The sequence below is a fragment of the Penaeus vannamei genome, chromosome 2 (assembly GCF_042767895.1).
Source record: "Penaeus vannamei isolate JL-2024 chromosome 2, ASM4276789v1, whole genome shotgun sequence".
Lineage (NCBI taxonomy): Eukaryota > Metazoa > Arthropoda > Malacostraca > Decapoda > Penaeidae > Penaeus > Penaeus vannamei.
Window position 1 is genome coordinate 7074767 of NC_091550.1, and position 17500 is coordinate 7092266.

The 17500-nt window shown below is 35.7% G+C and overlaps 1 protein-coding gene across 5 annotated transcripts; it reads right to left on the bottom strand.

Moving 5' to 3' along the window:
- Positions 1–5294: 5294 nt before the first annotated feature.
- LOC113828360 (facilitated trehalose transporter Tret1) lies at positions 5295–16617 on the bottom strand. 5 transcript variants are annotated; one of them, XM_027381309.2, is made up of 7 exons: positions 16546–16617; positions 11645–11916; positions 10024–10143; positions 8227–8350; positions 7569–7742; positions 6824–6958; positions 5295–6230 (listed from the first exon to the last, which is right to left on the bottom strand). In XM_027381309.2, exons 2-7 carry the CDS (start codon positions 11681–11683, stop codon positions 5428–5430), a joined length of 1395 nt encoding a protein of 464 aa, XP_027237110.2. In that variant the 5' UTR covers positions 11684–11916; positions 16546–16617; the 3' UTR covers positions 5295–5427. The 5 variants fall into 5 exon arrangements, with proteins under 5 accessions (XP_027237110.2, XP_027237111.2, XP_027237109.2 ...); XM_027381310.2 differs by having other exon boundaries at positions 16478–16596; XM_027381308.2 differs by having other exon boundaries at positions 16462–16593.
- Between the last annotated feature and the right edge of the window lie 883 nt (positions 16618–17500).

Consider the following 17500-nt stretch of genomic DNA (forward strand, 5'->3'; position numbering starts at 1 on the left):
GATATCGATAATGATAATAATAATGATAATGACAATAATGATAGCAAGGATAATAATAATCATGATGATAACAATATCAATGATAAAGAAAATTATGATAATAGCAACAATGATAGTGATAGAAATGACAATAATGGTAATGATAATACTAATTATAATGATAATACTAATAATGATAATAACGATAATAATAATAAGAATAATTATTATTATGACACTGATAATAGTAATAATGATAATAATAACAATAATGATAATAATGGTAGTAATAATAACAATATTGATATGATAAGGATTATTATTGTTATTATTATTATCGTCATTATAACAATAATGATAATGATAGTAATGATGATGATAATGATAATAATTATCATTATTATCATAATTATTATTATGATAATAATAGTAATAATGATAATAGCAATAATAATGATAATAACAACAATAATAATAATAACAATAATAGTAATGATAGCAGTGATAATGATTCGGATTATAATATGATGCTAATGGTAATGTCAATAATAATGATAACAATAATAATAATGATGATAATAATAATAATAATAATAATAATAATGATAATTGTAGTGTACCCTGAGGTCCACCTGGCTCCGAGTTTATACATACGGAAATATCTACTTACATGAAAATATACGAATCCCTCCTAAAAGGGTCAACTTCCATTCTCTGTTAAGAAGAACAATTCATTTTCTTTTTATTTTTGGGGGGGTAACTATTTCATTTACTCGCTGAGTTTTGTTTATCGATATATATATATATATATATATATATATATATATATATATATATATATATATATATATATATATATATATATATATATTCTTTTCATCAATTATCTCAGATGCTTTGTAAGGTACTTAGCATTACCACATTTTACCGGTTTTATTTTTATTATCTTATTCTATTTGATTTTACTTTTGAAAGATGTGCCCCCGAATTTCGCGTGGGCCAATCAGGTTAACGGGCGTGTAGCTCCAGCCAATCAGAGCCATTCTAGGTCGTGCTCCCTGTGTGTGATTTTCAAGGGCGCGAGAGGTCAAGGTCTATATAAGTACTTTTATAGACCTTGCGAGAGTTCACGTTCACGACTGGCTGGACGCACGCTCCCGTTGACAACCCCCCCCCCCTGGAATTCGTAAACTTAATCAAAAGCTAAGTATTCTCTATATTTTGTGGTGGTTTTGGTACAAGCACGAAAGGAACAGTCATCGAACATTTTCTTGTGGCACGAGTGATATGTGAAATGTAATTAATTAATAAATTGTTAAACGCCATTTTAAGTATTAAGTATGATAAACCTATAGCAGTCCAGTCAATCGTCCCCCTTTTTTTTCTAATATGAAGATAATTACCTCCAGAGCTACTAATTCTATTTATGATAAAATAAGATACGTATGCACATGAACATATTAATCTATGTATTAAGCATGACCACTTAAAACTATTGAACGGAGATAATTGGATAATGGAAATTAAACTAAATGAATAAAAATGGCAATGAATGGATAACCTAATGTGATAGCATGGTCGATAAATATATCTGATGATAACCAGTCGAAAATGAGAGGCCAAAACTACCTTTCAGTTCCAACGGAGAATATTGTGTTATTAGCGCGTCGGGCACACACGACCAGACGACGACGCTACAATAATGATAATAATGATAATAATAATAATAATAATGATAATAATAATAATAATAATGATAGTAATACTGATAATAATAATGATAATGACGATGATAATAATAGTAATGATAATGATAATAATAATATCAATAGTAAAAAAATGATAGTAATAATGATAATAATGATAATGATAATAATGATGATAATGATAATAATAATAATAATAATAATAATAATAATAATAATAATAATAATAATAATAATAATAATAATAATAATAATAATAATAATAATAATAATAATAATAATAATAATAACATAATGATAATGAAAATAGGAATGATCATCATAATGATAACGATATCAATGATAACAGCAATATAGTGATAATCCGTGTACGAAGAATACCTATGATTAGAATAATAGAAACTATAATTATTCGCATGATGATCATAGAAATCAACATGGAATCACAAGACTAAATATTTAACATTAATAACTTTCTAACGTAATTCATTTTCATTTGAATCCTGTTCACTGATGAAGTAATTTACAATATCAATGATGATAAATGTTATCATTTATAATGAGAAAGAGGATAATAATGATAGAATAAGAAACAACTTTCATATGAAAAAGTTATCCCGTGAATACATTCGTAGAAAACGTATATAAATATTTTAAAAGAAAATATGCCCTTGAATTTTATGGTAAACCAAGTTATTTTTTATTTTCATTATCATTATCGTTATCGTTATCGTTGTCGTTGTTGTTGCTGACTGACCCGCGTATACAAACATGGCGCTATCGGAGTGAGGTCAAACGAACATTTTCATACATATCACGTTATTTTAAATAAATATGATAATGTATATTGCGTATACGAATGTTCTAAAATATTAGCTTATGTTTGCATTCACTCATCCTTTCTAATTTATTAATAGCACAAGATCAAGCCGGAAATTAATCAGACAGAGGTCGTAACCGTCTTGGTCTGGGAGAAATTCCGTTTGTTGACGATCCTTGCGGAAAGCCTCAAATTCAGACTTAAACGCTAAAATTGACGGAAAAAGTGATAGTGTGGAGGGTATTTTTCAGTTGGCCTTCTTTCATATTTTATATTATATTTCATTTTATCATTATTATCGGCGCTCTCCGCAAAAAGCTTATCATTTGTCAACACATAATGGTTTTAAATTAGGTTTGATTATTTTAACTACTATTCGAATTGTTGATAAAATTAGTTTATCTATAGCTTGGAAATGGAAAATGAAATTAAAAGGACTAGGGATTCGAACCTAGCCCCCCCCCCCCCCCCCAGCACCCCCGCCTCGAAGGCAGGTGTTCTACTAATTGAGCCATTTCGTCTATCTCTAATTAGGTTCTTTGCAATTGATAAGCTTCAGTCTTTGCAAATTGTTTTGGTTCTTATATTTGTCCTTATTAAGGCCCTATAACAGTATTACTTTTTCCGCCTTTTTTTTCGTTTTCGAATGAATGAGAATCGGCTGACCAATGTAAACAAACATGGCGCTATCGGAGTGAGGTCCCGGGAATCACACGAACATTTTCATACACATTACGTTATTTAAAAAAAATGTGGTGATGTATATTGTATATGCGAATGTTCTGAAATATTAGTTTATGTTTACATTCACTCACCCTATCTTTATTGTCATTATCCTTATTATTATTATTGTTGTTGTTGTTGTTGTTGTTGTTATTATTATTATGGCCGAGGTTACGCGTACGGCACCCCAACGAATACATATGCGTATGCGCCATATAAATGTCATTTCCGGGTATTAAGCACAGACCAAACCTATCCTAAACCTAATTGGGTAGTACCTTCTCGTGTCAAGACGCCGCCATCTTGTTTGTTGCACTACGCATGCGCAGGACACCAATCACGGGCATTTCTGGTGTTCCTGTAGTCACTTCCTTTTAAAAATATAAGTATTATCATTATGATTATCCTTATTATTGTTATTTTTTTTTTATTATTATTATTATCATTATCGTTATTATTATTACTATTATTATTATTATTATTATTATTATTATTATTATTATTATTATTATTATTATTATTGTTATTATTATTATTATTATTATTATTATTATCATCATCATTATTATTATTATCATCATCATCATCATCATAATCATTGCAATTATTATAATTATAGTAAATATTTTTTTTTTTTTTGTTATCATTATTATTATCATTAGTATTACTGTTATTATCATTGTTATTATCATATCATCAATACTGCTATTATTATAATCATTATCATAAGAAGTACTATTATTATTATTATTATTATTATCGTTATTATCATTGTTATTAATATTACTGTAAATATCATTATCATCATTATTATTGTCACCATTATTATTTTTTATTGTCATCATCATTGTTATCATCGACATTGTTATTATTTTTGTTATTATTATTATTATCATTATCATCATCATTATCATTACTATTACCATTAATGTAATTGTTATTATCACTATTATCATAATCATTATTATCATTGTTATCATCATTATTATTATTACCATTACTGTTATTTGTCATTGCTATCCTTATTATCATCATTATCATTTTTATCATTATTTTTATCATCACTGTAATCAACAGTATTAATATCATTATTATGATCATCATTATCAATTTTATTATTATCCTTAATAGCATTACCATTATCATTACTTCTGTCCTTAAGGTTATCATTATGATCATTGTTATTATTGTTATCATTGTCGTTATTTTTTTATTACTGCCATCATCACTATTATCATTTATCTTATTATTATTACTAATAACAAGAGATACCGCCTGTGCTGTATATATTTGTGTGTGTGTACTCTTTTGTTTACTTGTTTGTTGTTCTCTTGCGTGGGTGTTGTGTCTTTTGTGTTTGTTTGTTTGTTTTTTATATGAGTGTTTGTGTTTTGTATGCATTCGTGTATGATTTTTCATCTTGTTTTTTTCATATTTTGGAGTCAGGGCTTTAATGATGATTCATGTGGATTCCTCTTCGGTTTAGAATACTGCTGTGTGATGTTCCTGCTACATTTGCAAAGACCACTTGCACTGAAGACTATATTAGTTCTTGTTTTGACGTTATTATGTTTAGTGGTTCTGTTATCATACAGCCTGATAAGTATAATAGAAATGAATTTATTTTCTCTTTGGAACTTCATAGTATTGGTATCGATTACTATTATCTTCAGTAGGATTGTTTCTTACCAAAGCAAAAAAGTTAGTAAAAAAGTACAAAAGTTAGTAAGTAACTGTCTATGATCTGAGACGTCTTTCTTGAAGAAAAAAGAAATGCGATAGCCATAATCAGGCTGACTGTCCTTTATTAGAATTTATTGGCTGTTATTACAACTGATGTAATTATTGATGGCTTTCTTCAATACTGTTACTAATATAATAACTGTCACTACCGTTATCATTATTGTTGCTTTTATAATTGTCTTTGAATATTCTATCATCCTAAATATCACTGTCATCATAATTATAACAATAACTCATCGTCAACAGTTATTACCGCCATTATTATTGTATCACTGTTGTATCCTGTTAAATGCTGATAGAGGGAAGGGCTCGAGAAAGAAAACAGACAGAAAACTTTATATTTATAAATCAACATTTACATCTATAAAATACACAAGGAATGTATAACTTTGTATAACCGATACAAATATAACTCTATTAGATTAGCAAGAACAAGCATTGTGTCTACGAGGCGCGCTACTCCTCCTTCTTCTTGTGGGCCTCCACGTAGAGGCGGTCCATCTCCAGCATGGACTTGCCGAAGGTCTCGGGCATCGCGCCGTGGATCAGCACGGCGCTCACGCCCGTCACGGCCGCGTAGGCGAGGAACGTGGTGTGCGTGCCGAGGGTGGCCACGCTCCACGAGAACGTCTTGGTCACCAGGAAGGCGGAGGCCCAGTTGATGGCCACCACGACGGACACTGCGACGCCGCGCACGCTGCTGGGCATGCCCTCGCCCAGGAAGATCCAGGGCACCGGGCCCCACCCGACGGCGAAGCCGACCATGTAGGCGAGGAGGGCCACCACGGGCAGCATGCCCAGGCCCTCCGCCATCTCCGAGTAGCTGCCGCCCGCCTCCTGCGCCCAGAAGAAGAACGAGAGCGTCAGCAGCGAGATGACCAGCACGACGGTGGAGGCGGCGATCAGGGACCGGCGCTTGTACGTCGCCATGGCGAACATGCCCACGAACGTGCCCAGGAAGTTGACCACGCCCAGGAGCACCGAGGCCGACCCGCCCCCCATGCCGCTCCCGCCCGTCTCCAGGATGGTCGACGCGTAGAACACGACGGCGTTGATGCCGGTGGCTTGCTGCGTGAGCATGAGGGCGGCGGCCACGCCCACAGGCCACTGGTTGGGCGGCCGCACGATGTCCCACGCGCTCACGGACTGCCCTTCGTCCCTGCCGGAGCAGCTGGAGGAGATCTCCTCCTGCTCCTTCTCGGCCTGCTCGGCGGTGCACCGGAGCTTCCTGAGGGCCGCCAGGGACTCCTCCTTGCGACCTGTTGGCGTCGAGGAGGTTATTCTCTACGCAAGTACTGGTGAGGAGCGAAGATAAGCTATATTGTAATGTCATTAACCTACAGCAAAGGCAGGCAGAGGAGAGGGAGGAGGGAAGGAAGGAAGGGAGGAGGAGAAGAAAGAAGGGAGGGAGGAAGGAAAGATGGAAGGAAGGAAGGAAAGAAAAGAGGGAGGAGGAGAGGAAAGAAGGGTGATAGGTAGGAATAAAGAAAGGAAAGAAAGAAAAAAAAGAGACAGACCAAGGAAGAAATTAGACTCCGAAGAAACCAGAAACAAAACACACACACACACGAAAAAAGCCAAATCCCAGAAGCCCAACGAACCTCCCGAAGGAAACCCACCCAAACCAAAGCTTCCTTCCCTACCTGTCCCTTCACTTGATCTAACTCCCTTACCTAAACCACCATAACCTTTTCCCTCATCAACCCTTACCCACCTTCAACTTTTCAACACAGATAGTTAACACATAGCAACTATCACCTGACATACCCCCCTTTACTATACCTTCCTATAGTGCTATATGACCTTAGATTAGCACATTTATCTTAACCATTAACCATTAACCATTCCCTACCTGTCCTGGTGAGATGGTGGGGCGTCTCCGGCAGGGGGATGAGAAGCAGGGCGAGAGGGACACACAGGGCGGCTCCCAACCATGCCAGGCCGCGCCAAGAGAGGTACTGTCCCGCCGCGAAACTCACTAGCAGGCCTGCAGTTATTTTTCGCGTGTTATTTATATCATAGACCTTCTACTTGGCGTTTTGAATTATAATGATATTTATGGAAAAGGGTTGTTCAATACCGTTGATATTAATCATATATCACTTAGTTTTTTTCAGTGTTTTCTTTTTAAAACTGTATAACAAAAAGAGGAAAACAGATAACTTTGTGAACGATATATAATCAAACAAATAAAACACAAATAAAAAAGTAGAAGATAAATATGATAAAAAAATAAGTAAATTAACTAAAAATAATCGATTAAATAAAAACAGTTAAATCAACAAAAAATCAAACTAAATCAAAATTTTAATAAATAAACTAATCAAGCAAAACTATTTAAATAAAATATATCAATATCCAATTCAATGTAATAAAACATAAATATAAACTTAAAATTAGTAATAATAACAATAATCATAACAATACTAATATCAAAACACAAATATAAACTTTTAAAAAATGATAACAAAATGCATATATAAATTGAAAAATAAAACAAATACAAACTTTCAGAAAAACAAAAACAAATACAAACTTTCAGAAAAAAAAATAAAAAATTAAGAAAAAATAAATAAAAAAGGTCAACGAAAACTGACCCAGATTTCCTAGAACGGCGGGGAAGAAGGCCATAACATCCCGGAGGTCAAGCTGCACGACCTCAGGCATGAAGACCGAGCCAGCCACCGCCTGCACGCCCACACACACGCCGCCCACCATCCGCCCAAGGACCACGCCCCCAACGCCAGAGGCCAACGCGATCATCACCCAGGCTGGAAGTTAGAAGGTTTGGTTAGGATTTGTTTTTCTTATTTTTCTCTTTATCTTATATTTCTTTGGTTTTGTTATTATTATCTATGTATTATGTTTCGTTATCCTAATTCCTTTTTTGTGTTTTCTATTCTTTTTGTGAGGTTTTTGAGGATTTTCTTTTGGCTCTCTTATGTTTTTTTCTCTTATCTTTAATCATCACTTTTTTAATATTAATCATAAATATTGACTATCATCGTCATCACAGCTAGTATAATTACGAAAATCATAATATTAACAAATCTTCACCTACAATAACAATGCTAATAACACTGGAATGAAACAGTATTAATAAGATTATATATATATATATATATATATATATATATATATATATATATATATATATATATATATAACAGCACAATAAAACTACATAACTACAGTTATCCTCACAACAACAACACCACAAAGAAACCACAAACAAAAAAGACCAAAGTTCCTCACACAACACGAAAGGAAAACTGAGGACGATGAGTGTAGTGCGGCGTCCAAGCGAGTCCACCATGGATCCTGTCACCATACTCCCCAGTAAGGCACACGCAGGCATCACAGCTCCGACCCAGGATTCCTTTATGGTGATGGTATGAAGAGAAAAAAATACGTGATAAGTACGAGGTCATCAGTAAATATGTGTAATTACCGGGATTAAAATATGTGGGATGTTCATAAAGTCCTCAGTAAATAGGGTTCATATTAGGGATAGAAATGGGTAATAATTGAGGTCATCAGTAAGTTAGGGATAAAAGCTACGAATATTATGAATCAGTAAATTTGTGATGCTAAAAGTAGAAAATAAATGATTAGTTTATTTCCCATTTCGGGGGGAGGGAGGGATATTTGAAGTCCGTGTTATGGTAAAAAGGAAGGAGGAAAATACGATAATATTGTTGCCTCGGTTGGTTCATGCAATGTAAGAGAAACATATGCAGAAAGAATAATTTAGGTTAATGTTGCTGACGTAAAAATGTTGCTTTGATTGACCCTGGTGTTTAAGAAAGAGGAAAATAATGAGATACAATTGTCTTTTAGGTCTGGGTTAATGGAAAGGAAAGGAATATGAGATATGCCTCTTCTGGTTGATATTCGTCTTTGGGTGAGAAAAGAAAAGAAAATTTTGAGATAAATTTCTTTCTTGTTGAGATATTAAAAGAAAATAAGTAATTTATGCAGGTAAAACAGTAAATATGATTTTGTCTTAGCTAACACTGAAGCGATAAAATGAAAAGAAAATATTAATGAAAAATATATACACAATCATGCTTTCAATATACTCCATATCCAGGAAAAAACAAATGAACATACTTATATTTTGTTAAGGACTCCTCATCATATAAAAATAATCCTAAAACAATATTTTTTTTTCTGACTCGTCCAAGAAAACTATAAAAAAAGAAATGTTTATTCAAATTTATCTTGACCGAATCTTCTCGTGTGAGAGAAAACAACGAAAACAAACAGAGAAATTTTGCTTCTGTCTGGGGCTTTCTTTAGGTATGTGATCTTGTGTGGGTAATCTTAGATGCCTTTGCATGTGATCTCTCTCTCCTTCTCTCTCCTCTCTCTTTCTTTCCCCCTGTCTCTCTCCTTCCCTCTACTTCTCTCTTTCCCTTACTGTTGCTTCCTCTCTCTCTCTCTCTCTCTCTCTTTCTTTCTCTCTCTCCCTCTCCCTCCCTCTCCCTCTCCCTCTCCCTCTCCTTTCCTCCCTCTCCTTCTCCCTCTCTCCCACTCTCTCTGCGGAGAGAAAGGGAAGTGGAAGGAGTGGGAAGATAACCAATTACCAGGGGAGGAAAGGGAAATGCCAAGCAAATACTCTGGGAAGATATACGGGAAGGTGGTTCTATTAATATCTATCATATGAATTAAATGTCTATTAGTTTCCATTCTATTTTTTATTAACATCAATGATCATATATCAATTATATCTGATCGCGTATGTTACTTATCATTTACCTACAATTCCCTGTTTCATTTTCCATCAATATCAGTGATCATATATCAATTATATCTATTCAATATCTACCCTTTCCTGTTTCATTTTCTACCAATATCAGTGATCATATATCAATTACATCTATCAAATATCTAATTTCCTGTTTCATTTTCTATCAATATCAATTATATCTAACAAATATCTATCATTTCCCGTTTCATTTTCTATCAGTACCAATGATTATATATCATTATATCTACATCTACCAACAGGGAACAAGTAGGTGGGATACCCATCAATATTCACCCTACCTCTTCCTCGGTGATGGAGAACTGTGGATCGGCTCGCATCGAAGGAAGGGCAGGTGATGTGTACCCCATGGCTAAGGAAGCCACGAGTGTCGCTACACCCACGGCTGTAGCGGCCATTACCTGAAGAAAACAAAAGAGAAGGAAATAAAAATGTTTTGGTGTTCACTTGGAGTCGTGACATAACCTGAAGAAAACAAAAATTATAAAGAAAAAGAAAAATGTTGGTGTTCAATTGGGAGTTGTGTTCGAGTGTCGAAGGTCCTAGTCCTATTCCCCCGAATGGAGCTTCGAAACGTTTTTGATGCAAAAACGGAAACGGTTACAGTTGGAAAGGAAAATAATTTTGGTTCGAATTCTTGTCAGAGTGATTTTCGAAACAAGTGTCGAGTCTCATTTCAAAAGATTTTTTTATTTTATAATTGTTTTTCTTTGTTTTCCTTTCTTAAGTTTGGTTTCTGGATCAAACATGTGGGTACTCTGTGCTTATTTTTTTCTGAATCCGTTATATGAATCTCTTGTCTCATCAAAATGCAGTAATAATTGCCTGTGATATTAACCTCCTTCATATTTTCTAATCGCACATTGTTTCTTAATACACAACTCTTACCGTCTTTAATAAAACAAATCTAAATAAAATAAAATAAAATCCACAATGAAAAAAAATGTGTGTTAATCAACTCACTGTGTAAACAGCTCTTGTACCAAGTAATATTCACTTACACTTTTCTTAAGACAGCAAGAATTATATTTCACCGTGCTACTTATATTCTTAGATATAAGATATGAAGATCCTCATTTATGAATACTTTTTAATCATTCCTCGTGTCTTTGTTTAGATCAATCAACATCCTCTCCATCCTTTATGTTTCTCTTTCACTTCATATCAATCTCAAACATATAAAAAAATCAATAATGCTAGATAAGATTTTGATGTTTATTGACGATTTCAGTCTGATATGTAAATCTATTCGAGGGATTATACGAAGAAAAATGTACTTTAATCACGGGGGATTTTAACTGAATGCTAGCTACTTCATGGACAGAGATACGTTATCATTATGTGGCATTTAGAACAGCTGTGTATAGATTAGACAATGTATATATATCTATCTATTAGGAGTAATTATATGTTGTTTCTATATCATCAGCCGAGAGTAATCTTAATTTTGAATCAGCTAAAACGGCTTGAAAAGAAATATACGAGTATTTATAATGGCCAATTCAGGTTGAATGTGTTCGTATCGTATCATATATTTATCAACCCACTAAGTGAGGTGAGGCAAGGAATAGCTTAACCCAGGAAGCCCATTTAAAAAAGCGTCGTCACTGGAGAGGAAATGAAATTTTAAAAAATCTTTCCTTTTTCTGAATCATCAGCGAATTCCGGAATATGACCCGAAAACGTTTTTCATAGTCGTCGAACAACAGGGGAAAAAATAAATATATCAGTATGGCTGAGCACAGATCCTGAAAAGGGGAAATCCGTCTTCTTAGGACTCTCTCAAACGTCCGGGAGAGGAAATCCTGTCCTTCTTTGAGGCCACGGTGCGGTTTCGACGTTCAAGTCACGTGGCGAAGGCTCTCGGGATACGAAAAAAAAAGAAAATGTCAAGATTCTTACCTGATACAAAATGTGCTGTCGTCTCGCAGGTTCCGCCATCGTGCCTTGTAGCTTTGACGGCCAGTTGCTTGATTACTGATCCCCTGTCGAGAGGCTAGTTGGCTGTTACCTCCTGGACGACCGCAGTGTGGCCGCTGTACGACCGCTGTAACGTGAGTCGTCTTCCCGGTGCAGGCAGGTGTCAGAGCAGCTGCCGGTACAACATGCTCAAGCACACGAAGGGTTTTCACGTCACGCCACCTTGCCCGGCTCGTCACGCCCGCAGATCGTCACTGTTAAAAAAAATTAAGACCAATATCAGAAGAAAACCAAAGCAAATTGTAGACCTATCACCTTCCCTTTTCTCCCTCGTTGTTTTCCTTCTAGCTTCCACCGAAGGAATTCAACCATCTTGGGGAATTCAAGCGTCCTAAGAAAAACAAATAAAGGAACTACAGACGCTTCAAAAAAATCCCTTGCTCGGACTTCCCTCAAGCCGGTGGATTCCTTTCCTCTCTTCGCGCGAAAGGGATCGGTGTCTCTATACCTCATATGCGCCGGGCTTTGTTTACATGTCGAGACGAGCAGGATATGTGTATGTGTACGTTTAGATTTGGGGTTTGGAAAATTATGATTAATGGTAAAATAAAGAATTAAGGAGAGTTTTGAGACTGAAATATAGGGTCTGTAGCAGATATAGAAAGAAAAAAAATTACGTTTATTTAGGAGAGAGAGAGAGTGTGTGTCTACGTGTCTGTTTGTCTGTGTCTGTGTGATAATTCTAAGAAATCAAAAGCATTCCAGGCCAGAAACAAGAGACACCTAATGAGGAAAAAAAATGAAATCTGAGCCAAATAAACAAAGACTTAATCAGACACTGAAACCCAACACCTCCCAATACATAAGCATGTCTGAAAGGATTATTCGTTTAAGAGGAGAAAGTAAGGGCAACATCCCGAATTATCTCGTGACAAGAGATATGCATCAACATCCACGGGATCTATCCTTGAAAAGTCACTTGAATACTCTATTGTGTTCCAAGTCTTTGTACGTAAAATGCAGGAATAAAAAGAACTTGCTCAAGGTATGAAACTAGATTCGGATATATGACACGAATCAACAAACGGGAAAAAAGATGAAAATACAGATGATTCCTTTTTTGAGAAATTATTGACGGGGAAAGGAAAACGGAAAATGATTGTTGTCATGTGCTGTCAAAGCCATATGGTATTTCACGACGGCCGTGGTGTCGCACTTGCTTGTAATTCCATAGTCAAATATGGGAGGGGGCAAAAGCATGAAGAATTGAGATCCTGTCTAGCTATATATTCAAATCTGCCTGTCTGTCTGAATCTCTCTATATAAATCTATCTCTATGGGCGTCTTCTGTACGTGCCATAAAAGTTAATCCAGTATTATAGTTTAATCCAGATCTCTAGTGCGCATGTGCATTGGCAGCGTCCGGGATCAACTTTTAATGCACCTCTAGACCAGGCTTTAATAATAAACTTATTTTTTAAATCCTGCACATGCGCAGACGGAACAAGTTAATCCCACCAATCATGTACTGTTGCGTCATGTGTTCGTCATGAACTTCAAGCGTGCCATCGTTTAAGTTGCCATTCATAGATATTTTCGGCAATAACATCGATCGTCTTAGAATTTCCATACTTAGTATTTATGATGAAAATGAAATTGTATATATTTACACAAATGATCAAATATTCTGATAAAGGAAATAACTCATGGTAATGCATATTAAAAAACAATATAATCCCACGAGGAATCTTTGAAGTTTAGAGGCTGCGGGCATGGAACTCATATTTCCAGGTTAGTGAAACAAAAAATTATATGATCAAGGTCACAAAAGTTGACGTTTTAAATCAAATATGAACCAGTGTTTTAAAGAAGAATTATGTGCTGAGTTTTATGATAACCAAAAACATGACATTACAAAAAGAAAGAAAGGAAAAAAAAAAAACATGAAATCTACCAAAAGAGTGAATTTCACGCGGACATTTCTCTTCTCTCCGACGTGTTTACATGATAACGGTGGTGATGGAATAGTGAGTACGACAGTTTTTACTGAACATTATTGTCGCGCCGTTTGGCAGCGGAGAGTGTCGTCTTCGGTACGGACACGGTGGATTAAGATTAAACTAAATACGGTATTAAGAGTTATGGACGCTACAGAAGACGCCCTATGTTTGCCACAATGACAACCATGACGATACATTAACACACCACGGAGAGTGACTAAACGAACGCTTTTAATATCTTAATTTTAACTCAATGGAAGCTTTCACCCCCCCCCCCCCCCGATTTTGGCTTAAAAGCAATCTTCCCTGATTTTTTACTAAGATTATTCTTATTTCCCTAATCTGGACTTAAAAGAAATCTCATCTATCCGATTTTCCCTAAAAAGGAATCTTTATTTCCCTGACTCTGATTTAAAAAAAACATAGACCTACAAAATGTTAAGGTATTGTACAAAAAAAGAGAAACAGTGTAATAAATAAATTTGCTCCAGAGGTTTGTACAACAGAGAGATAACATTTAATTATGAAAGTATCGAGTAACCCAACACCATAACATTGGGGAGAAACATACCCTACTAGCTTTGGTTGAGGACTTATCTATCTGTCCTTTGTTCTAAGGGTTTATCTTATCAAATTATGTCTGTGTATGGATGCGTATATATGTATGTATGTGTGTGTGTGTGTGTGTGTGGAGAGAGAGAGAGACAAACAGACAGAAAGGAGGGTGGGGAACAAGAAAAATGATACACCCAAACCATCCACAAAGTAACAAAGGTATTACACACTCCTTATCAGTAATAGAGAACTCTACACAGCAACTGAGTGACCTATTTCAAACCAAAGATACTTCCCTCTTTAAACAATCACATGACTCTATGCCTTTAAGGAAGAATTAATGTGGAAAACTTTCCTCCGGCAAAACACTGCAACCATTTTTTGTGGGTGTCAGCTGCTATGGTTGCATGCTCACGTTAGTCCTAATACCAAGACAGTATGCTGTTGAGGTGTGCGCGTGTATTAACTTATTTTCCTGCTTACTGCTCATTTTTTCGGCACTTATTCATCAGCTAGATCATTACCTATGTAATATTGCAAAGTCATTTAGTTGCATCTCGATATACATATATATATGATATATATATGAAGTCACGAATTTGTTTATAAGCCGTACTCTGTCTCCACGCTGCTGCCTGTTGCAGTACGTTTATTTATCGTTCACACAAGGTTTAAAAAATATGAACGAAATTAAGATAGTTCGCCCGTTCTTTAACACACGGCCTTGCTTGCTGAATTTAAAAAAAAGACTCATGAAAAATTCTACCGGCCATTCGTTATAAGAAATTAACTGGCATTTGGCGACTGAAACATATGTATACATTTTTTTTTCTTTAAAAAAAAAAAACGAGCGATCAAGAACGAAATTCGCTCATCCTATCAAACGTCACCCCGTTACAGCGAACTCCATTCTTCCAACGGTCTAACAAAGTCAAGAAGAGTTGCCACACTATATGAGCGATAGGCGCTGCCAAGATCTGTTCCTCTCCACGTAAAACAATAGACTAACATATGTATCAGTGATATCTATTCGTTCTGTAAACATGGCAGCCATTCACAAACGCAAGGTCACAGGGAGATAGCCAGTGCTTTTTAGAAAACATGACACGCGCTTCTTTCAGTAATTAATCTGTACAGATCAAGTGAATCGTGTTTCTGCAGAAGTCATGTTGAGATGCACTCGTGTCATCTTCGGCCTCTTTTCACAGGTGCAATATTTAGGTTCCCAGTGTAAACAAGAGATAAAAAGCTTGTCTGTAATGTCAATACTTTTTCATATTTTTCAAATGGGGTTTTCCAACGTCGCATCCACCCTCAGTGTGTTTTATACAGTTGATGTCATCTATTCTAATCTATTTTCAGATTTTTAAATGATTCCCCACATAGATTATGAGAGGACAAAGAACCAGCCTTGCAGTGTTGGTCTTACACTTTGCGCTACACCAGCACACTCACTGACTGTTGAAGCGGTATCAGAATGACTCAGGTATAATGGTCGGGCTTTACTGAACTTATCTCTGATTTCTGGTAAACCATTACATGCATTTCTTGCGCATTAAATGTGTGAGAATGTCTCTGAGTTTGGGTGTCTGTCAACATGCACGCATAAACAAACATACATACATACATACATACACATACACACACACACACACACACACACACACACACACACACACACACACACACACACACACACACACACACAGAAACACACACACACACACACACACACACACACACACACACACACACACACACACACACACACACACACACATATATATATATATATATTTATATTATGTATGTTAATGTGTGTGTGTGTGTGTGTGTGTGTTGGACATATACAGATATCTTTCATAACTCGTGTGCGTATGTGTGAGACACAGACAGAGAGTGAGTGCACTTGTTTGTGTGTGTGTGTGTGTGTGTGTGTGTGTGTGTGTGTGTGTGTGTGTGTGTGTGTGTGTGTGTGTGTGTGTGTGTGTGTGTGTGTGTGTGTGTGCGTGCGTGCGTGCGTGCGTGCGTGCGTGCGTGCGTGCGTGCGTGCGTGCGTGCGTGCGAGCGAGCGAGCGTGCGTGTCTGTGTGTGCGCGCGCACTTACGTGTATCCCATATGATTTCATTCACAGCTAAGCAAACATGATGATAATGACAGTCAAAACCCAGCTTAAAACATCCTTAAGCAAAGTCCGATGAAATCATGATTCCATAAGACTACTATAACGATATAGCCACTGACATCAAGGGCGTCCTACACGTAGCAAGTATCCAACTTCAGTCCGCACCACATGTTCTGCTACAACGGAATCACAACAGAACTCACACTTTCCGCAGCAACCAACCTACTACAAACGAATGAACAAAGTTATAGGTAGAGTCACTTCCACTGCTAAAGCATTCACGTCGTACACATATCCACCGCGATGCCAGCCGTATAACAAACTGAATTTTTTGTCATTTTTACGCATATGCTGACTGGCTAGTATTGTTGAAACATCAAGATTTTACATAGTGTTATACAAGTGATGTAAAATCCAAAGCAAAATCAATTATACAGAGAGTATTCTATTTATAGCATTTGTTTCACTATATGGGTACCATATACCAGTAGCGTTCAGCTTTCACAATGCTGAGGTAGACATTTTTATCATTTTTGTCAAGAAATTTACACGGATATGTTCCTGATAAACAAATTCACGGAATTTGTATAATCTATGTAGTTACTCTATAATTATTGACCTATTCTTATGATAGTATCTGTATCGCTTGTTTTAATTAGCATAATGATAAGCCATGCAATTGTGCGACACGTAGAAAGACGGTGGAGGTATGTATGCAATCATTTCCCCCAAAAGACTTGCCAACATGGAACTAACACACTTAAATAAACATTGGACTTGGTCAGGCCTTGAGACACACACACACACACACACACTCTTTTTAACTTTATATATATATATATATATATATATATATATATATATATATATATATATATATATATATATACAAATATGTATATATTGATTAATTTATTCATTTATATTTATAAGTATGAAAATATATTTAGATATATATAAATATATATATTTAGATATATAAATACACATATTCATTTATAGGTATATATACGTTTCTCTCTCTCTCTCTCTCTCTCTCTCTCTCTCTCTCTCTCTCTCTCTCTCTCTCTCTCTCTCTCTCTCTCATTCTCTTTCTACCTATGTCACTCTACCATTTATATCTATCTATGTCTGTCTACATATCGAATATCTATCTAT

What these genes read in the sequence shown, in the direction of transcription:
- LOC113828360 (XM_027381309.2), bottom strand. Translation starts at nt 11,683, where the DNA reads ATGGCGGAACCTGCGAGACGACAGCACATTTTGTATCAG. An exon ending in TCTCCATCACCGAGGAAGAG is followed by an intron (nt 8,351 to 10,023) that starts GTAGGGTGAATA and finishes ATCACCATAAAG; the next exon opens with GAATCCTGGGTCGGAGCTGT. An exon ending in CGCCGTTCTAGGAAATCTGG is followed by an intron (nt 6,959 to 7,568) that starts GTCAGTTTTCGT and finishes AAATAACTGCAG; the next exon opens with GCCTGCTAGTGAGTTTCGCG.